Raw genomic sequence first — 22,971 nt, 5'->3', positions numbered from 1 at the left:
TTGGCAAAGTGGTCTCTTCCCAGGACACAGCTCCCTGAAGCCTGATGGCTAGGCTCAGGTCAGTCACATGTGGGACTGGCACCAGCAGTATCCTTGTGTAAGATCAGGAAACTGCATTTGCATCTGTCAGACCACCCTTGGACAAATCTAGCCTGTCGCTGTGTGTCTTCCTCCTTCAGAACTCCACTATGTATAAAGACAGACACATGTTTGGCTCCTAACGATAGGCTTTTCTATTCTGTAATATTTGTTTCATGCGTTTGTTTATATCTCTGACTTAACAGTTAATCCCTCAGGTGCAAGACCCACATTTTGTGTTTCTTTCTGTATTTCACTTTGAGGAGAGGGTCCTGAACACTGTAAGGGTTTACTAATCTTTGCTGATAGATTTCCTTCTTAGGAAGGAGACCGTCTGTCTCTTCAATTTTCAGCATCCCTGCGTATGCGTGTGTGTACATGTGCATGAATGTATATGAGAGAGAGAGAGAGGGAGACAGAGAGAGAGAGAGAGATCTGAGATTCAATAAATAATAAACTTGAGGAATGGAGTTTGGAGGCAGAAGAACTACAGAAACAAGTCAGCCTTATGTGGGTAGTCGCCCCTTAGTTTGTCGTGTATCAACTGGAGTTTATAACAATATTTTTTTTTTTTTTTTTTGGAGACGGAGTCTTGCTCTGTTGCCCGGGCTGGAGTGCAGTGGCCGGATCTCAGCTCACTGCAAGCTCCACCTCCCGGGTTTACGCCATTCTCCTGCCTCAGCCTCCCGAGTAGCTGTGACTACAGGTGCCCACCACCATGCCCGGCTAATTTTTTTGAATTTTTAGTAGAGACAGGGTTTCACCGTGTTAGCCAGGATGGTCCCGATCTCCTGAGCTCGTGATCCGCCTGCCTTGGCCTCCCAAAGTGCTGGGATTACAGGCGTGAGCCACTGCACCTGGCCTATAACAATACTTATTCCAACCACTTCCCAGGATTGAACTTTGTAAGATATAACATGTACTTAAAGTTCCTTATGATTATTATCCGGTTCACATGAAATGGGACCACAGAGGGGAGTGGAGAAGAGGCATTAAAATTAGTGTGTGAAGAAAGGATCATAGCTGACCCAACCCCACTGGCTTTGGTTTTACCCACCTGGAGACAATGCATTTTGTAGCACCAGGCTATCGAATTTCCATCTGATTCTAGGCAGCAGGCATCCTCCTCTTAATTCCCCTTCACCCACCTCAGTCAAATCCATCAGTTCTACCTCTGACTTCACAATACCTAAACCCATAACCTTCCTCCCTGCCCTACTCTCATCTTGGCTTAGGTCCTAGTCTTACCTTATAGCTTCTGCCTCTCCCTGCCTTTGGTCTCTGACCTCTTTCCCTCCCCATCCACATGAACTGCAGTTAAGGCCCTAAAAAAGCAAATGTGATCGTATAATTGTATAATTTCCTGCTTTAAGAATCTTTGGAGCCGGGCGCAGTGGCTCACGCCTGTAATCCCAGCACTTTGGGATGCGGATCACGAGGTCAGGAGATCAAGACCACCCTGGCTAACACGGTGAAACCCCGTCTCTACTAAAAATACAAAAAAAAATTAGCCGAGCGTGGTGGCGCGGGTGCCTGTGGTCCCAGCTACTTGAGAGGCTGAGGCAGGAGAATGGCGTGAACCTGGGAGGCGGAGCTTGCAGTGAGCCGAGATCGCACCACTGCACTCCAGCCTGGGCAACAGAGCGAGACTCCGTCTCAAAAAAAAAAAAAAAAAAAAAAAGAATCTTTGGGCCGGGCTTGGTGGCTTACTTCTATAATCCCAGCACTTTGGGAGGCTGAGGCAGGCAAATCACCTGAGGTCAGGAGTTTGAGACCAGCCTGGCCAACATGGCGAAACCCTGTCTCTACAAGAAATATAAAAATTAGCCGGGCATGGTGATGTGTGCCTGTAATTTCAGCTACTTGGGAGGCTGAGGCAGGAGAATTGCTTGAACCCAGGAGGCGGAGGTTGCAGTGAGCCGAGATTGTGCCATTGCACCCCAGCCTGGGCGATAGAGCAAGATTCCATCTAAACAAACAAACAAACAAACAATGAACAAATAAATGAAGAATCTTTGTTAGACATCTAAGTCTATATATTTATGGTATGTCTGTATCTGAAGAGGGAAGCCCAGTTATGAGGCTGTTCCAGTCAGGTGAGAGATATTGGGTGTGTGATCTAGGGTAGACAGAGAAATGGGAAAAGATTTGGGAAATAATATATAAAACTATGAACTCTATGTGTGTGTGTGTGTGTGTGTTGTTACACAACATGTGAACATTAGTCATCTCTAAGATTCTTCTATGAATCCATTCAATAAATGTTTATTGCATGTCTGCTGTGTGTCAGGAACCATTTTAGGCACTGCAAACATGAAAGAATGACATAGACACAGACCCTGCCCTCTTTTAGCTTATCATCTATTGAGGAGAGGAAGAACATAGCAAAAATAAACAGGAAATCAACCAGGGCCAAGTGATAGTGACTTGGGGAACTATTTGAGATAAACCGGTCTACCCTCTGATGAGGTAGAAGGTGGGGACTTGACTCTGGAGGTGGGAGCTAAGACTCAGGACCAGACTCTAGATTAGAGTTCTAGATTTAACACCTGGAAGTCACTGCCCCTTTCTATGGCAATGACTCAACAACCTGTTACCAACCTTTTTCTAGAAATTTCTGCATAATCTGCCCCTTAATTTGCATGTAACTAAAAGTAGGTAGAAACATGAGTGCAGAACTGCCTCTGAGCTGCTACTCTGGGAACATGGCCTATGGGGTAGCTCTGCTCTGCAAAGACCAGTGCCTCTGCTCCTGATGTACACTGCCACTTCAATATAAGTTGCTGTTTATTTTATTTATTTTTTATTTTTTTTTCTGAGACAGAGTCTCGCTCTGTTGCCCAGGCTGGAGTGCAGTGGCGCGATCTCGGCTCACTGCAAGCTCTGCCTCCCGGGTTCACGCCATTCACCTGCCTCAGCCTCCTGAGTAGCTGGGACTACAGGCGCCCGCCACCGCGCCTGGCTAATTTTTTGTATTTTTAGTAGAGACGGGGTTTCACCGTGGTCTCGATCTCCTGACCTTGTGATCGCCTGCCTCGGCCTCCCAAAGTGCTGGGATTATAGGCGTGAGCCACCGCACCCGGCCATAAGTTGCTGTTTAATGTCACCCCCTTGCCCTTGAATTCTTTACTGGGTGAAGCCAAGAATCCTCCCAGGCTAAGTCCAAATTTTGGGGCCTGCCTGTCCTGCATCATGAGGAGGTATCTGAGTGGAACCTCAATGAGGAAGAAGAATGAGCTGGAGATCGGCCTGGAGAAGGATATTCCGGATAGAAGGAAAAGGAAGAGCAAAGACCTTTGGGTGAGAAAGAGTTTGCATTTTTGAGGAAAGCATGCTAGTGTGAATGCCAAGCAGTGTTCTGGGGGAAGATCTCAGGAGGTGTCTAAGGGCATGGAGAGAAGTGGTCAGATGCAGGGTCTGTGTTATAGGTGGAATCAACTGCTTGCTGATGGATTGACTGGCTGTGAGGATGAGTGGCAAGAAGGAATCGAAGATGAGTTAGGGTGGATGGTGATGCCATTTGCTGAGACAACTGGGGAAGAAAAAGATTTGGGAAGAAAAGTTAAGTTCAGCTTTGTACATGTTATGTGTGATATGCTAGTCACTTCAGTGGAGAAGACAAATGGCAGCTGGAGAAATAAGCCTGCAACTCCAGGAGAGGTCCTCGCTGTAGATTTACTATCGTGAGTCATCACCATGTAGATGATATAACAGTCATGGGGCTAGGAAGTTAGTTTCTCCTCAGGGAGTCTGAAACTGTAACTAGTTCAGAGAAGAGGGTGGAGGGCAGCCCCGAATGCCCCAGCATTTACCAATAGAGCAAGCAGGGACTGAGGAGCCTGGGGAGTGAGGTTAGCTGGATACCAGCAGAGTGGAGCACTGGTGCTCTTACTAAGTGAGGAAGGTGTGTCCAGAAGGAGGATATGATTAACTGTCCTCAACATCCCTGAAAGGAGGAGTAAGACAAGGGCAGGGAAGAGAATGCAAGATTTGGCAACAGGTAGGTCATTATGATGACTATGACAAAAGCAGTTTGAGCTCAATTCTGTCTGGAGTATAGGAAAGGAGGGCTGAGGACGTGCATTGAGAAGGGTACATAGTTCTCAAGAAATTTTTCTGAGCACATCTGTAATCCCAACTATTTGGGATGCTGAAATGGGAGGACTGCTTGAGCCCAAGAGTTCAAGACCAGCCTGGGCAACATATCGAGGCCCTGCTTTAAAAAAAAAAAAAAAAAGAAGTTTTGTTGAGAGGCTAGATGGATCATGGATATGTTTTTTTCCCCCTGTTCATCCATGTCTTCTTATTTTTCAACAATGAGCATTGATTACTTATATAATAATAATTTTAAGTCTATACACATTGCAGACAGCACGCCACTGTTTGAGAGAAAAACTCCTCCTCAGTAGAACATGGCAGACCTTCATCTTCCTTCACTGAACCTTTTCCAACCTTAGGCTTGCCATTCTCCACCGGCGCTAATGTCATGTCTCTTGAAATCAGTATTGAAGTCAGTATTTCATTCTTGCCAGTTTCCACTGTGTGTTTAAATTTGGAGTCTGGTGTCTAGCATTAGCTGGGGCGGGGGCTTCCACTCCTCTCAGCATTGGTAAGCCCCCTCATCCACCTCATCCCATGTCCAAGATCATCCAGTTACAGACTTACCATCTACCCAGTTCATTCACGGCATCAGTCCCAGAGCTGTAGAGATGCTTTTTTTCCATCTCCTACTTCTCTGGCTTTTAGCAGCACGGGATAATGGAGCAAGCGAATAGGACCTTAAAGTAGAGGGACAGGGGTTCTCTTCCCCATCTGCTACTTATTAGCTATGTGACCTCGTTCAAGTCTCTTTTCTTTTTGAGACAGGGTCTCCCTCTGTCATCTAGGCTGGAGTACAGTGGTATGATCATAGCTCACTGCAGCCTCAAACTCCTGGGCTCAAGCGATCCTTCCACCTCAGCCTTCTGAGCAGCAGGGACTACAGGCACACGCCACCGTGTCCGGCAGATTTATTTATTTTTATTTGGGAAGATGGGGGTCTCACTATATCGCCCAGGCTGGTCATGAACTCCTGGTCTCAAGCAACCCTCCAACCTTGGACTCTCAACGTGCTGGGATTACAGGTGTGAGCCCTAGCCTGGCCTCAGTTTCCTTATCTGTAAAATGGGGTTAGTGAAACTCACATCTTATCAGTGGTGTGAAGGATGGGCCGACTCTTGTATTGCCTGCTGTAGTGCAATCAGCCGCTAAGGCGGCTCACTTTCCAGCCGTGCTACAATAGGTAAGAACTAGGATGCTTTAGACGTGTGACTGGGCAATGGGAGCCCCTCACATGATCCCGAGATGCCAGACAGTGTCTCTCCGCACAGGGTGTGCGCTGGTCCAGTGACCCGTTTTTCCAGTCGCCCCACACCTTGGGTCCGCGATCACGCTCCCCCCACCCATAGCCGAGCCTGACGCGGCGGTGGCTCATGCGCCTTTCCGTCCTAGCCTTTAGCCACGGACCACACGTCCCATCTCAGGCGCCCCGCCCCGCCCCCGCCCCCCGCCCCCGGCGCGCCTCCACAGGCAGCCGGCTCGGGTGTCTGAGCGGCCGCGCCCGCGAGCCGTGAGCGCTGATTGGCCGCGACGCTGCGGCGGGCGGCCCGCGGGCGCACACACCCTCCCCGCGCAGCCAATGGGCGTGCGCACGTCACTGACCCGGAGGCCCGCGGGCCGGCAGCCCCTCAATAAGCCACATTGTTGCATGAAACTCCGGCGCAGGAGTCCCGGGCCGCCGCTGGCAACATCGTGTCACCCAGCTAAGAAAATCCGCGGGCCGGAGCCACACGCCTGTGAACCAGAGAGGTCCCACTGCCGGAGTGGAGCCGGGCTGCGATTCTTCTCAAGTTGAGCCTCAGTGATCCTGTGGCCGAAGTTAGCGCCTTGACGTGGGAAAACCGGACACGCCGCCAGGAGAGAACTGAGGCGCCTGGTAGCAGTTGTGACACCAAAATCCCGTCTCTGGAGACCCGCGCCCTCCGCCAGCCGGGCGCACCCTAGCCGTTAGCCCCCTTTGTGCGTCGTTCGGACTCCCAGCTCCCGGCCCGGCAGCCGAGCCCCAGCACAAAGCAGTCGGACCGCGCCACCCGCCTCCCCGCTCGCGCCCCCGTTTCGGTTTCCCAACTCTGCGCCGTCGGGCCGCGGCAGAATGATTGCCTCGCATCTGCTCGCCTACTTCTTCACGGAGCTCAACCATGACCAAGTGCAGAAGGTAAGTCAGCGCGGGCGGGGCGGCAGGCTGGGCTCCGGCAAAGTGGCGTGGCCTCCAGGAGTCTTTTCCTCGACCCTTCGGGGACCTGCTCCCTCCCTACTCGGGGCCCGGGACGCGGAAAAAGTTTGGGCAGCCGGGACACTCCTGGGCGCCAGGAGCCACGTCCGCTAGGCATGGCCGGCGAGTGCGCCCGGGCGGGGAGCCGGGGTCGCGCTCCGCCTGGCGCTCTCCCTCCCTGAGCTCCCGCACGCGCTCACGCTCTCTCCCTCAACCCCTTTTTCCCTGTTACTGGAGGGGCGGGTAACCCCGCAGGTACTCAGGGATTGCTGCGCCCACGTGGGAGGGAGCCCCCTTCTGCAGCGCGAGTTCCGGCGAGAGCACGTGGAGAGAATCGTGGCTGCTGGAGGCTGCTCCGCTGCCGCGTGGGGCCGCCGGTGGCAGTCTGCGCTCGCGGACCGCCTGTAGGAGACCAGCGGTTCCCTTCTCCTTCCCTGCGGCCCTGCGGGGGTGGGCTTGGGGAGAAGCTGATCCGGGAAGGAGTAGGAAAGGGGCAGAGGAACTCCGCCCGCCGCGCCCCCTCCCCGGAACTGTGGCGCCCGGAACTGAGGCTCGGCGAGGGGCGTCCCCCATCAACCCCCGCCCCCCCAAATCAACCTCGGGACCGCCCAGCCTCGTGTCCTCAGGGCCTGCCTCCGAGTCTCAGGGGAGGGCTTTGGTTGTTACTTTCTGGTTTGCCCCAGAAGTTACTCGGAGAGGGCCAACTCTACGCGTTCCTGGATTACTTGAGATTCTTGAGATTTGTGCCTTCCGAAAATGAGCTTTTTTTCCCCTTAGGCCTCGACCTGTCTGTGCCCACCTCGCTCTCTGCAGCTCCCTACGGCTGAACGCTCGTCCTGGCCGGTTCATTTACATAAGAAAGAGCCTCAGGCCAAGCAGAGAATCTCTCATTCCCCGCCTCAGGGTATGGGGGTGGGGATGGGGCCGGGCAGGGCCAGGGGCGCCCTCAGAATTGAGTTTCTGAAATGCCTGGGATTAGGGGATTGGCTCCTGGCCCGGGCCTGGGCTACGATTTGAGGTAGGGGACAAGTTGGGAAGGGATTAGCGGGAGGGAGGTTGTTTTAGAGCTGTGAGGCAACTGTGTGTTGCTCAGTTACATACTTGAAATTTCAATGTCTGACGGGAACATATTTTTGGGAAAATGTCTTGCCTTTATCGTTCTGTGCGACAACCTGCTCATATTCCCATTCTGGCGGTCCCGAGGGCATAGGAGGCATATTAATGTAGCGATGGCGCGTGAACCTCCGAGAAAAGCAGGAGTTACCCAGCCTCAAGTCTGGAGGAGCGAGCAGAGGCGGTTGGTTTACTTGGGTTTTACTGTTTGTAAATGGCTGTTATTCTCTAATTCCTGGGATGTGGCTCTGCACCTTGATTCAGTTTACTTAAAAACGTGCATTTGAGCTGGCAGGATCTTGGTAACTTCTCAACTTCCAAGAACTCTTGGGGAAGGCTATCATCTCTTGGCAAGTCCTAAAATACACAGTGAAGCATCCTTAATCCCAGGGAGTTCTTCTCCTTTGGGGATTACCCCAGGACATTTGAATCCTTGCATAAATGTACTCAAACCAGAGGAGGGCACTAGGACTGGAACCCCGTTGGAGTTATACCACTCTCAATCTTGGAATGGGGGTCATCTGTCTGCTCCCAGAGTGGAACGGGAATTAGCGAGGGTATCTGGAAATGAGTTGTAATCCCTGTCTTGTGGTTTATTAACTATAGCACCCTGAGCCTCTTTGGACAGCCCGTTCGTTTCTTTTTGTAAAATGCAATAATAACAGTAGACTTGTCCACTTATGGAGTTGCGATGATTAAGCACTGCAGTGTGCAACTGTCATTCCTGTAGGCTTCTTTTCTCTACCCTTGCAGCCACCTGTCAGTTTCAGAAGTGTCCCTGAGGACCTTTGGGTGTATTTCCTCTAAACTACCAATGGGGGCAGAATTGAATCAGGCCTTTAACTCAGTAGGTGTCAGAACCTGGGATTTGACTCCCAGCTTAGTGGCAGTTACATAGAAAGCAGAGAAAAACTCAGAGAGTATCTTGGAACCATCTTTCTGAGCTGCCGTTGGAAAGAAGAATTAAGAGGGAAGACTGAAAATTTAGTATAACTTTAGAGTCTTTTGAAAAGACCTTTTGATTTGGACCCTTCTGAAATCTCCTTCTTTTTTTTTTTTTTTTTGAGACGGAGTCTCGCTCTGTCGCCCAGGCTGGAGTGCAATGGCCGGATCTCAGCTCACTGCAAGCTCCGCCCCCCAGGTTCACGCCATTCTCCTGCCTCAGCCTCCCGAGTAGCTGGGACTATAGGCGCCCGCCACCTCGCCCGGCTAGTTTTTTGTATTTTTTAGTAGAGACGGGGTTTCACCGTGTTAGCCAGGATGGTCTCGATCTCCTGACCTCGTGATCCACCCGTCTCGGCCTCCCAAAGTGCTGGGATTACAGGCTTGAGCCACCGCGCCCGGCCAAAATCTCCTTCTGATAAGATATTCTGGGTTGTAGTGTGAGGACAAGGAAGGCTTGGGTTCACCTGCCCAATGAGGTCACTCGTCATATCCTGATGGACAAGCCCAGTGTTTTGGGGCATGAGAGATGAGAATAAGGGTTATTTGCTCACTTTTGCCAGTTGACACTTTGGAACTCAGGAGTGACTGCAGAGCACCTACTATGTACCTGGCACTGTTCTAAGCTCTTTAGGTATGTCAGCTTGTTAACATTCAAATCAATCCCATGAGGTAAAGACTGATTGTTATTAGCATCCCTGTTTAACTGAGGACAAGGGGTAACTTGCCCAAGGTCACCAGCTTTTCTGTACGAGCTGGGAATTGAAGCCATGCATTTGGCTTTAGAGCACCATGCTCTTGAGCACGTACTCGCCTGTCTCTGGGGAACGTGAGCAGGCTCCTGGCATGGGCCTGTGCCCATGCCCACTCCTGGCTGCTGGTAGCACCCCCACCCATCATGACCACAGGTGGAACTAGCTCTTCTGTTGGTTTGATAAGTGGCACCAGTACCCTCTGGCAATTCCAGCTGAGAGTCCTGGATTCATTTTCATCAACTCTCTTTGTTAACTGGTCTCTGGGTTACCTTGGAGGCCTCCTAAGGGTGTCCCTAAAACTCTGGAGCCAGATTGGATCATTTCAGGAGCCCTCTACAGCTCTTCATTGCCTCTCGCTTCTACCCCCCAGCTCAGCCTCATCTTCCTCTCCATGCTTTCATTCCTCTGTCTTGCCTATTCACACTGGGTCCTTTTGCCCTTGCCATTTTTGTGGCCCTGAACTCTGCTTGGCTTCTTTCCACTTAACCCCTTCCAGCTCAAATGCGGTTTCCTCTCTTAATTTTCTTTCTGCCTCCTCCCGCTCCTGGGTGCCAACATTAGTGTGTTTGAACCTTGCATGACATTTGTTTCATTCCACCATCTGTTAGAGTCGGTGGTTTTCGGTTCGGGTTCCTTCTTCAGGGCAGGGAGAATCTCGGCTGTTAGGTTTGTTGCTGCCGTTCCTGGCCACTGGTGAGGTGCTCAGTGAGTACAAGAGTAAAGGAGGAGACCTTTCTGGAGAAAGAAGCTAAACCAGGGCTGCAGGAAGTGGAGGAGCTGGGCGCGGGCGGCTAGTCTTAGGCTAAAGGGATGGTATATGGGTGGACACTTAGAGGGAGGGACAGTTCTCAGCTATCTCTTCATCCAAAGCATGACCTGAGTCCAGTTCTGAGGAGGGAGAGAGAAAGGGAGGAGTTTCCTGTCCTTCAGCAATCAAGACTGTGTGTCCTCCCTGTGGACAGATAGAGGATTCTTTCTATTAATTGAGATAAGTTAGTATACAAGATGCAAGATTTTGTCTCTTAAGAATGGAGAATCAGGGTTAACCATAGAGAAAAAATGAAGTATATACTCCTTCCTCTAGCCATTGACCAAATTGTTTTAATACACATAGACTGGTGACATTTGCACTGGAATCCTGTATAGACATAGTTCATGTAGACTCCTTGTTGTATGAGCAAGGGGTGATCTTCAATGCTGGGCTTGAGAGGAATATCTTGGAAGCGAAAAGATTTAACAGAGACCCCAAGAGTCAAGAAAGCCAAGAATTTTAATGCTTGTACAGTGAGTGCAAGGCCCTCTGAGTGTGATGTGGGAGACAGAAACCCAGACACTTTTCAGTTGTCTAGAGAGATAAAGCTCCAGGAAGAGATAATTTATGGCCGCTAAGTCAAAAGAATGAATTACCATGAGTGGGGTGGGAGTTAGAGGCCTCAAGAAACCTTGGCACATTTTGGACACCTACTGTGTGCCATGAGTCCGCACGTATGGGATTAGACTATCAAGAGTAAATTGCTGATTAAAACTTTAATATTTTTGTCTACGTTAACTTTGATTGGGCAAACTGACATTGACAGGTACAATTCACTCTATTTGTTCCATTTGTAACATCTTGTTAACCTAACTCTGTCCCTTTCTCTGCTCAGAAGACAACTGATGATAGTAGGAATACTTTGTAGCTTTCGTTAACCATCCATTTGTTTATATTGCCAAACTTCTATGTCAGAGAGAGCTAAGAAGCACTTTTTGTGTGTGTGTGTGTGAGACAGAGTTTCACTCTGCCACCAGGCTGGAGTGCAGTGGTGCAATCTCAGATCACTGCAACCACCAGCTCCTGGGTTCAAGTGATTCTCCTGCCTCAGCCTCCTGAGTAGCTGGGACTACAGGTGCGCACCACCACACTCAGCTAATTTTTGTATTTTTAGTAGAGATGGGGTTTCACCATGTTGACCAGGATGGTCTCGATCTCTTGACCTCATGATCTGCCCACCTTGGCCTCTCCCAAAGTGCTGGGATTACAGGCATGAGCCACCGCGCCTAGCATTTTTTTCTTTTTTTTGAGATGGAGTCTTGCTCTGTTGCCCAGGCTGGAGTGCAGTGACGTGATCTCAGTTCACTGCAACCTCCACCTCCCAGGTTCACACCATTCTCCTGCCTCAGCCTCCTGAGTAGCTGGCGCCCGCCACCACGCCCGGTTAATTTTTTAAATATTTTTAGTAGAGACGGGGTTTTTCACTGTGTTAGCCAGGATGGTCCCAATCTCCTGACCTCGTGATCTGCCCACCTCAGCCTCCCAAAGTGCCGGGATTATAGGCGTGAACCACTGTGCCCAGGCTTTTTTTAAACATCACTTTTCAAAGATGAACTTTTCCAGTACCCAGGGGAGTTTGGGGCAATTGGAAGTCTTTTTCCAGGGGGAATCAGAGCAACACAAACCACAGTTGGCAGTGGGAGTAAGGAGATCTGATAATTGAAAGACCTTGGAGCCCCAGAAAACTGGCTTCCTTTGTTTAAAAAACCAAATCTTGATAAGAGGTTCCTCATTATCTATCGTCGTTGAACTTTGAAGTCAGCAGGTTTGGTTTGTTTTCCAACACTGTATGTTGACTGTCTTTGCCTTTTCAAAGCTGTGGGGGTTGGGGTGTGGCAAATTAAATCCCATAGCTCACTGGACACGTCTTCATATCACACTCTGTGGATCACACATCATTCTTCTTTGCGCTGGAGTGGCTCTTTCTGCTTATCTCTAAAACAGTTTTCTCAGCCTTGGTGCTATTGACATTTTGGGACAGATACTTTTTTTGGTGAGGGGCTATCCCAGCCTATCATAAAGAGCAAGAATGTCCACCTTACTCAGATTTCCAGAGACAAAGCCTATCTTTTAAAAATTCTTCATTTAGAGCAGTAGTTTTCAACTAGGAGTGATTTTGCCCCCCAGTGGACTTTGGCAGTGTCTGGAGACATTTTTGGTTGTCAAAACGGTTTGGGTGAGTGTGTGTTACATCTAGTAAGCAGAGGCAGGTTTGGATGAGTGTGTGTTACTGATATCTAGTAAGAGAGGCTAGGAATGTTGCTGAATATCCCACCATGCACAAGATAGCTCCCCACAACAAAAAATTACCTGGCCCAAAATGTCTACAGTGTCAAGTTTGAGAAACTGCTTTAGAAGAACATGGTCCATACCCCCCACCCCCTTCAGTTTTCAGGTGTATTGCTGATGGTCATACAGCAAGTTAGTAGCCCTAGTTGGGACCAGAGCCCTGAGTTCTCAACAGTGTGCCATGTCATGGGATGGTCATAGTGGGAAATGGGCTTCTACAAAAGATGAACTTAAGATGAGGTCTACAGTTCACAGCAGTCTGCAGATGCCCACAGTCCCTTGCTGGGGGGCAGGTTTTCAGGGGACAGGAGCTAGTTGCTGTTTCTGTATTTTCAACCCGAGAAATGTGGGCAATACAAGTGCTCCAGAAAGCCAGCAAAGCCAGCAAGAGAAGTCTGCTCAGTTGTCCTTGGGAGATGCTCACCCTGGTGCTGCTGGAGTTTCCATGGAGGCTGGGCATGAGCCAGGCTTCCCAACAAGGCAGACATGTGAGCTGGTGTAGTGGGAGCTCAGAAGGCACTTGAGCCGGGGAGTAGAGGAGAGACGTCAGTGACATCCACTGAGGGACAGCCTGACAGTTACTGGGAGAGGCTGTTTGATGAGCTGGAGTCAGGCTCCCTGGGGTTGAACTCTGGCTGTCTGCATAACATGCAGTGTGAGCTTGGGTCAGTTATTCAACCTCTCTAGGCCTCAGTTTCTTTTCCTGGTAAAATGTAAAGATTGCTTGGATAACACTTTAATATAGTATTTGTAAGAATGAAAGAGAAAGAGGGTTAAAAAGTGTGAAGCTCTGAGAACTGTGCCTGACATATAGTCAATGCTTTACGTATTAAGTATTGGTACTTAACAATGGTTCAACTTAATGATTTTTTTGACTTTACAGTAGTGCAAAAGTGATACGCATTCAGTAGAACTTGTACTTTCGTGTTCATATAACCATTGTTTTGCACTTTCAGTACAGTATTCAGTAAATTACATGAGATATTCAGCACTTTATTGTAAAATAAGCTTTGTGTTTGATGGTAGGTTAGGTGTATGAAATGCATTTTTGACTTACTAATCGGGACATAACCTCATTGTAAGTCGGAGCGTCTGTACATAATGAGGGACACAGTCTTAGATGTCCCACTGCACTGTCCGCCTGGACAGGAGCAAAAAGAGGCCCTGCTTTACCCTGGATAATTCTCAATAGCTTCTTTTAGAGTAAGTGGTTTCAGGTCCATTTGAGTCTCTGTCTGACATTGGATTGAATCAGAGGACAGAGAAGTCAGAAGGATGGAAAGTTCCTGAAGCCAGGGAAGAAGGATGCACCCACCCTGCTTCTTTGTAGAGGTTTCTAAAACCTTCTTTTTCCTGGGCTTAGGAGATCCATCCTTAAGCTCTTCCTCTAAATTGCTTTTCTTCTGGTCTTCTACGGAGGTGGCACCCCCATTCGAGGTCTCTGGGATGCCTGGGACATTGCGCCTCAGGTTGAAGCATCCTTGCGATGCCGCAGGAGACACAGCTGTGCTGAATGATCAGTGTTAGTTCCAGCTCCTTTTCACTGGAGAAGCCTAACCTCTCTCTCCCCAGTAACTAACCCAGAGAAGAGCAGAGGCTTCAGAGGGCAGTTGTGGAGGCTGCTTACTTGGGATTTCGTATTCTTGTGCTGTGGAGTTTGTCATTAAATACTTGTTCACTCATCCTCACATCTCTCCCAGACCCCAGCTTTCCACAGGGGAAATCATTTGCAGTGCCCTGTGCTGAAGAGTCACAGGACCCGCCATGATAGGTTTGGCCCCACCGACCCCTGGAATTTCACAGAAGGGAATGGCCATTCTCACATTCTTTCAGCAGATTGGGTGAGGTTCCCTGGGCATCCTGGGCTTTGGCAGACAGCTCTTTGCCTCTCATACAGCTGTTGAGCTGAGCCCAGGGTGCCCTGGGTTCTTGATGAAGCCCAGGGGGATTCTGCATGTGGAACCCATATCCTCCATCCCACCTCTTGAACAGCCGTTGCCTTATCCACGTCAGGAGTCAGGAGTCTTGGCCCTGTTCCAGTGAACAGAGAATCTCATTTCCCCTAAAATGCTGCCCTCTTTTAGGGGTGGTCACTCATTTTGTTTGCAGATGGATCTCTAAGCATTTCCCGGACATTCTTTCCCGCCTTGGTTAAACCTTATCTCAGCATTAACCAGGAGAGTGAGTCAGGCTCTCAGAACCTGGCTCTGGAAGCCCTTGGGGCCCACCCACCTCCCGCCCACCCAACCTTCCTGCCTTTCCACCATTTCTGCCCTGGATGCTTGGAGGTGGTCCATGTTCTTAAAAGGCCTTTTCCCAATCCCTTCCTTCTGGCATCTCCATATTGTCTGAAGGAATAAAGCCAGATGAACCATCTGACAGCTTTAATTAGGGTTAAATGAGGGCATTCGAAGCTGCCACTTTTCCTTCTTTCCCATTTGAGGGACTTCCTCTTCCTGCTTCCTGTTTCCTCCCAAATTTTTCTGTCTCAGTCCCCTCCACGAAGTCCTGTAGCCTCTTCCCGTCAGCTCTATGTATAGTAACACAGGCCACCCTCAAGCTGCCCTCCAGGTAGGTCCTGTTATTATCTATTATTCAGATGAGGAGACCAGGCACAGAATAGGATAGTACCTTGCCCCATGGCAAGTCAGAATCCAGACCCACACAGTCTGACTCCAGAGCCAGTGCCCTTAACCCCCAGCACAAAGCTGCAGGGACAACTAGAGACAGTCATTTATGTTTCAGTTTCATGGGATATGAGTCAGGTATCAGCTGGGAAGGGACCTTTGGGACCACATAGTCTAAACAAACCCTTCATTTTACAGTTAAGGAAACCAGATATTGTGTACTAAGGGACCAGCCCAAGCTCACATAGGATAAGCCCCAGATCTGGAACCCAGTTTCTTGATCCCCATCATGTTTTTTTAAAACACCATTTGTGCAGCATGAACGCTTATCATTTTAGGTGTCAGTTTCCCAAGCTCAAAGGCAGGATTTACTTAGCTGTGTCTAGGGGGCCGCCCTAATTAATTGTCCAAACTGAGCCGCTTTTTAGAATGGAAGAAAGCACTGTCAGTAGTAGTTATGCCGTGAGCACAGGTGTAAACTGAGATTGTCCTGGGTAAACAGGGAAGTGTGGGTACTTTGCCTGTGGTGGGTGCGATCTTGGGGTGGATGGGGCAGACTGGGACAGACCCAGAGGCATTTGGTCCAGCAAGTGGACCGCTGGCAGCAGACAGGAGTGGGGAGTTCAGATGCCACTGTGGGACAAGAGGCTCAGAGGCAGATTCTCGTCCCTGGCCTGGGGCTGTCGAGGGGTAGGCGGAGTCTGACTTCTAGGGGACCTAGCATCCTAGGCAGGGCAGACAGGTAGACTGGGAGGAAACCATGCTGCTGCGGGGATCCCATGCAGTGTGGCACAGGCCTGAAGAGCAAGGTCCGACATAGAGCACCTGGTCAGTCAGGAGCAGCCAGCTCTTCCCCTTCACCAAGTTACTTTTCCAACTTTTCTCTTTGGTGTTCCCATAGCCCCTTGTGTATAACTATAACAAAGGTTTCTTGAGCACCTATTATATCTCTAGTATTGAGATAGCTGCTGCTATGACTGGAGAGAGGCCATTTGTGCTGGGCTATGGAGGGTAAGTGGGAGTTTGTTAGACAAGGGGAGGGGACATTCTGGGCAGTGAGGCCAACACACACACATTTCTAACCAAGACAAACACTCCTCAGATTCACATTGATGTATGTGATTTAAGTGATTGTAAATCCATGTTTTATTACTGTAAAAGAAGCTGCCCATTGCTCTGCCCTTCCCGTCAGTTTGTAATTACTTATTAATGTATCTGTCTCCTGCCAATAGACTGAGCCCCTTGCTGGCAGAGGCCGGTGTCTCCTTTATACCAGTATCCTCAGTGCCCAGCCCTGGCACGCTGAACTTGGCGCTCAGTCAGTATCTGTTGGCAGGTGAACTGTGCCAGGGTCACGTGCATCTGGGACATAAGCCCCCTGCTGCCCCGCAGTTGGAGCAGAATGTCTGAGGACAGGAGGACCCCGGACTGGGTGTCCCAAATGTCCATCTCCTAGACCCTGGACAGGTGCTGCTGCTTAAGGTCTGTCTGGCTGTAACTTGATGCAGCTGAGAGTGAGTGAGAACTGGAAGAACAGGAAGTCCTGTGACTCACAACACTGCAACAGGATCCTGGAGGAGTGGCCCGTATGCCTCCCTGGTCAGCTCTGCGCTTACCCGCCGCCCCGGGCTTGTGAGTCTGCAGTGTGTCAGAGCTGGCATTGGCCTGAGGTGGCATGGCTGCCCTGGCGAGGATAAGTTCCTTGTCCCATCTGAAGAAGTGGCATAGCAGATCTGTCAGTTTCGGTCAGTGGGCTTTCAGAGACTTACAGAATCCATGTTCTGCCGTGTGTCTTCCCCCGGCTCATCTTTTTTTTTCTTTTTATCAGAAACATCTCGCCCTGCTCTGGCAACTTTGTAGAATAAACTTGCTGCTCTTTGTACAGCCTCAGCCTTTCCAGGAGGAGTCTGTGAGGGCATTATTATTAATGAGGTCACTGACAGCAGTTGCCTGGCTTTCCCAGGATGGGCGCACCTGTGCCCTAGGTTAGGGAAATCAGCTGGTCACTGGATGCTATAGGCCTTACAGGGACTAGGCCTGTGATTTGGGGACGCTTCTCCAAGCCTTGGTTTCCTTGTCAGAGATTTGTGGTAAAACACTGGCAAAGGAATAATGCAAAAATATGAAATTCTTTTGAAATTTAGTTGCAAGCATGTGTCAGCACGGGGTCACTGGAAGTGTTTGTGTGGCCAGATTTAAATGATGGGTCTCTCTTTGTTTGGCCTCTTTTGACCTCTTTAATCTTCTTTGGCTCGTTGACCGTGTATAATGGGTAAACTAGGGCCAAGTCAGTGCCACCTGCCTTTTTTTCTTCCAGCGTCTTTTGAATTGAAGTATAATGCACATGGGAAACTGAACGTAGCGGGTAACCACATCCAGATCCAGTAACAGATCATTACCTGAACCAGCCCCACATTGTCCTACCCACCACCACCAAGTGTAATCACCGTTCTGACTAACAGCATAGGTCTGTTTTTGTACTTATTATAAATAGACTCATGCAGGATATAAAAGATGCCTTTTGTGTCTGGCATTTTTCACCCAGCATTTTACTGTATTTTGAGATACACCTATGTGGTTGCATATGGTGGTAGGTGGTGCATTCTTGTTGCTGTATACTATCTCTTGCACCACTCTGGCTTGTTTGTTTGTTTTTAAGAGACAGGGTCTTGCACTGTTGCCCAGGCCTGGAGTGCAGTGGTGTGATCATGACTCACTACAGCTTTGGCCTCCTGGCTTCAAATGATCCTCCCGCCTCAGCCTCCCAAAGAGTTAGGATTACTGGTGTGAGCCACTGTGCCCATCCCACCACCCTGTTTCAACTGTGGTTGGTTTAAAGCAGACGAAAGTAGTCATAATAAGGCCCCTGACTTCCAGAAGGTATGGTCCTTTCTAAGTTTCTGTCAAAGGGGCCAAATAGGAGTGTTGACCTAATATATAGATGACCTGATTGTATCTTCAGGACAAGAACATGCATGTTAAGAAAGGTGAAGTTCAATCAATTGGTCTTCTAGGGTCTAGAAGCTAAAAGGTAGGATTTTTAGCTGTGGTCATCTAGGGCTGCCTGGAGAGAGGGTTCTAGATAATTAGAAATATCCCAAGACCGAAGAGTTGAAGTTCAGCTGTGCCACAGCCATCCTGCATCCTTTGCTTTGATGCTTCTATGCTTGCGGAGTAACTTCCTTATCCTATTTGATCACTTGAATTCAGCCCTCTACCTAGAGGGTGTGCCCTGTAGACACAAGTGATGAACATTTGCTTATTCATGTATTATGTATTTTCTGCTTGCTTACTAAAAGGATTTGGTGATTTGGTTCAGCTTTCAGTAAAAAGATTTCTAGAACAAGAGTCATCAAACTGGCAGAGATGATTACTGAAAAACTTGACAGGCCTGGTGTGGTGGCTTATGCTTGTAATCCCAGCACTTTGGGAGGCCAAGGTGGAAGGATTGTTTAAGGCCAGGAGTTTGAGACCTGTCTGGACAACACAGTGAGACTCTGTATCTACAGAAAAAATAAAATTAAAAAATCAGCTGGGTACAAGGGTGCATACCTACAGTCTTAGCTACTTGGGAAGCTGCAGTGGAAGGATCACGAGCCCAGGAGTTTGAGGCTGCAGCCTAGGAGTTTGAGGCTGCAGTGAGCCATGATTGCATCACTGCACTCCAGCCTGGGCAACAGAGCAAGACTCTGTCTCTAAAGTTAAACAAACTTGACGGAGCTCCAAGCTTCCTGACAGTCAAGGCAAAAAGGATAGCTCTCTTTGAGTCAGTCATTTTCATCCCATCGGCCTATAACAGGAAGCACAGTGTGTCTAGGCAGCCAGACTTTCTCCTGACACTAAACCCTACTGGGGACTGAATGGCTAGGGAAGCGTTAGTGAAAGACACAGCAGCTTTACACGGTGCAGTGGTCTGTATAGTCTTTCCTGTGAGCCCTTGATTAAAAGTGATAGAATTAAACCTGTGAAGCATTTCCTGGGGAGCTAATATAAGGTTGTAAAGGTGAGGAGCTTTCTGTTCTTGGAATTGGTAATTTCCCAGGGTCTTGGGGGCTTGTCCATGCCTCCTGAGCCTTTTCACACTGCTGTCGCTAAGTCAGCATTTATCTGCTGAGATGGCTGAGCTCCAAAACTATCCGCTTTGATTGCCCGTCTCTCAGGCCACTTAAATCTGTGACCCTTCCCATGGGCTGCCTTGTATTGTGCCTGACATTCTTATCTGACAAGATTTATCTCTCCACGCATTCTAGAGACACTCATTGGTCTATAATATGAGCCAACTTCTTTGGTATAAAGTCCTAGAGAGCAGAGCTGTTGATTTCTTAAAATTTTTAAAATTATAAAAAAAATTAATCACAAAATTTACCATTTTAACCATTTTAAGTGTATAATTTAGTGGCATTAAGTGTATCATTCACATTGCTGTGCAACTACCACCACTATTCATTTCCAGAATTTCTTATAAAATTATGTTTCTGTACACTGTAGTGCTTTGTATATAATAGCTGTTCCATAAATGCCATAACATGGAAGATGTTAGGTTTGCAACAGTAGTCAGATTCAGGGATTGAATGATATGGATCTTACAGACTCAGACATTGAAATTTAAGGTTTCGTTTCTTCTACACTTCCCTTTTAAACCCCTTAAGGCACTCAAGGTAGGATCTGTAGTACTTTATATGAAAACTGTCAAAATTGGAATATTGCTGTCTTCTGGATGTAAATAATATGATCAAGGCCAGGTTCCCACAGGGACCAGATGGGGTGGGCTCAGGATCCAGGCAGTGGCACCAATCTTTTGTTGCATTGGGCCTGCAGAATGAGATGGGTGCTTCTGGACCAGAAGGGTTGACATTCATCCGGGTGATCCATATTCTAGTTTCAACTGTGTGACCTGGGTTGAGGCTACTCCCCGATGGGCCTTGGTTTCTCTGAGATCCCTTTCTTGCACTCACCTCCAGGCCATTCCTGAGCTCCTCCATACCTGGCCAGGACTGTGTCTGGCCCACCCTGCCCACTGCATACTTCGAAGTGGAGCCTCCATGAGTGTCCTCTTTTGTTCTCTCCATTCCTTGCTTTCTGACAGTGACACAATTTCCTCTCCTTTTTTAAGTGCTGGTCTGGAAGAAAATGTAGGTACTTAAGGGGATGGGTGTTAATGGCTTCCCATTTTGGATATTATCTTAATTCCTAGAGAGTATGGGGTTAATTTCTCTTTAGGGCTTACCCTGACACCATCCCCAATTCTGTAGAGGAAGCGGGCATGTCAGACTGGTATGTTATGGGAAAAACTGAAACTGACCAAAATTACCCAATGAGGAAGCTCTAATCTAACCCTTGCTGAAGAGATATCAACTATCAGTGCTATCTCTTTCTGTCTAACACACGCCCTCTCTTCCTGGGCTGGCAGGTTGGCAGACGGGAAGGTAACCCGTTCCTCAGCCAGGCTTTGCTCTGGCCTGCCTCTGATTCCCCAGCCTGGAATGCCCCCTCTCCCTTTCCTTCTCTCTCCCAGATAGAGATTTAAAGAGAAACAGCCTTGTCCACGCCTATCACAGAAAGAGAAGGAATAGTTTGGGGAAACAGCCTCTGCTTTGTGACTAAGGAGGGTTGAGAAATGTCTGATTGCCTGAAGGTGCCCCTGGGTGGAGAGAAGCCTTAGAAGGAAGAAGGGGTGGAAGGAAAGGGGAGGGTGATAGAGAACTCGTTTGTCCCCACAGTTATGCTTATGACTATCGTGTGGGGCTTTGTGGAGAGGAAACTGAGGTTCAGATTAAGAGTGAGTCCTCTAATGTCGCACAACCTCTAATGAACGCCACCACTAGGATTTGCATACTGGTGCTTCTGATGCCAGAACACTCCCGTCACCACCACAAGCTACAAATCGAGGGTTGACCTGAATGAGTCTGCTTTGATAGTTTCCAGAAACTTACATCTCTTAACAACAAATGTAGGGTTTGTCTTCCCAACTCCCAGCAGTCTGGATCAACACAGGATTACTTCACAGGGACACAGCTGGCCTAATATCTTAACCACTGATTCTCAAAGATCCCAGGTAGAAAAGTGGTATGCAGAGTTGATCAGAACAGGGCCAACCACGAACACATTATTGGCATATTGGAAACCCGCCAGAAGAGAGGGGAAAGTGTTTGAGCCCCAGCCCTCGAGGTGTCATTTGGTTAGTCTGGAATGGATCCTTGGAATTCTTACTGTTTTTTTTTGAAAGCTCCTCTTGTGATTCTGATGTGCCGCAAGTTTGGAAACTCTTATCACAAGTGACAGGATGGAGATTAGGCAGAAGTATCAGAAAGCAGATTTATCTTTGATTGAGGAAACTTTGAAACAAGTAGAGCTGTTCAATAATGGAATTTAGAGAAATAGTGCGCCTCTCAGGATTGGAAGTATTCAAACCTCGGCTGGATGACTAGGTGGAGAGAGACAAACTAGATAAACTCGAATACTATGTTTAGTGGGATTTTTGAACTAGTTACCCTAAGGGCCTTTCCTTTCTAAGGGTGAATACTTTTAAGCTGCATTCCCACTGCTGTATGTACATCTGCTATCACCTGCTTGGCTTTCTCCCTTGACATTGGGCCTGGTGCTCCTTCCAATGATGGCACTGTGGGTGAAAGTTGGCAAGATTCTGAAAATTGCATTCATCTCCTTCCCAATCCAGGAAAATCATCTTTGTATGGTGGCTGCTTCTTGTTTCTGACTTCCGCTTCCCTTGGCTACCAACACAGCAGTGCCCACCAACACAGCAATGCCTACCAGGGCTGGGTGGGCTCCACTGGTGTGTTTAGGAAGCTGTGACATTAAGTGATTAATTATTAATTATCCCTTCCTGAGTGGCCCCAATAAGCTGAGTGAACACATCATCATGCCCTGGTGCCATCTATTCTCAAGTTTTGATAGTTCAAAGAGCTCTGATGTGAAAGAGGGAAAGTTTGGGCCAAGCTACTGGCCTGGACATTTTTCACTGTTTCATATCCTCTCTCTTAGTCTCCTCATGCGATGGAGAGGAAACTAAGGTCCCAGGGTCATCCGAGAAACCACAGGGCAGGCAGGGAGTGCCCATCTACACTAAGAGGGGCCCACAGGACAGGCGAGGGTGGCTGTCCTGAGGGCCTGGCATTGGGGCCAGAGAGACCTCTGTGAAATCCCAGTTCTGCCCCTCATCACCCAAGTGATCTATAAAATGGGGGTACAGAAGTTTTACAAAGATAATGGAGAACAGGTCAGTAAAGCCAGAGGATGGTGCCTGACAGGTGAGAAATGCTTGAGGAATGTTTAGCCGCTGTAACTATCATCACTACTGTTTTCATCTGTCATTGAACACGTGGAAGATGGTTATCTATGGGACAAAAGGCAAGGTGGATAAAGGGTGACCATTTAATTTGATTCTTCGAGGGTTAGGGATGAGAAGTGTCTGACTAGATTTCCAACAAGTCTTGAAGCAGTTTAAACATCGAAGATAAACTAAGATTGGCTGCTATAGAATTAACTCTTATGTGTGCACAACCTCATGCTTCTGGACATGATGATGGGACCTTTTAATGAGGTGGTACAGGCTCAGCTTCTCAGTGCAGGAGCTCCTGCGCCCTTTGCAAACATCTGAAGCCTTCTATAGAGGGTGGAGTTGGCGGGGAGGTGGGGAGCATCAGTGAGGCTTCTGGGCCTTTCTTCTCTTTGGGAAAGTAGTGAGGTGGGAGCGTCTTTGTCTCGTGTCGCCCTCATGACAATGTTCAGAGACATGTCTGCTGCCCTCAACCTGCTCGGTCACCACTGTGGGCCTCACTCTCCACTGTCTGCCGTTCAGGCCTGCATTGGGAGATGACTGGAATAGAAGATGGCCTTTTAATGGATATGGCCAGCCTGTATTCACTGCAATGCTGTTTGACCTGCATAGACCCTGCTGTATCCAGGCAGGTAGGAGGCAGTCATCTAGCAGAGTGGACAAAAGCACAGGCCAGCCAGACTGCTCTATCAAGCCAAGCATGGCCCCTCGTGTCTGTGTGACTTCCCCTTTCTGTAGAATAGAGGTGC

General features: G+C 48.7%; 1 protein-coding gene across 2 annotated transcripts in view; it reads left to right on the top strand.

The window, feature by feature from the left end:
• The first annotated feature begins 5,814 nt into the window (after positions 1–5,814).
• HK2 (hexokinase 2) overlaps positions 5,815–22,971 on the top strand; it is a 56,675-nt gene continuing 39,518 nt past the window's right edge. For both annotated transcript variants that reach the window (XM_045369006.2, XM_074010879.1), the window contains exon 1: positions 5,815–6,331. In XM_045369006.2, the coding sequence (XP_045224941.1) occupies positions 6,269–6,331 (63 nt within the window). In that variant the 5' untranslated portion in view covers positions 5,815–6,268. The remainder of the gene's footprint in view (positions 6,332–22,971) is intronic.

The sequence above is a fragment of the Macaca fascicularis genome, chromosome 13 (assembly GCF_037993035.2).
Source record: "Macaca fascicularis isolate 582-1 chromosome 13, T2T-MFA8v1.1".
Lineage (NCBI taxonomy): Eukaryota > Metazoa > Chordata > Mammalia > Primates > Cercopithecidae > Macaca > Macaca fascicularis.
This window is presented reverse-complemented; position numbering and strand designations above follow the sequence as displayed.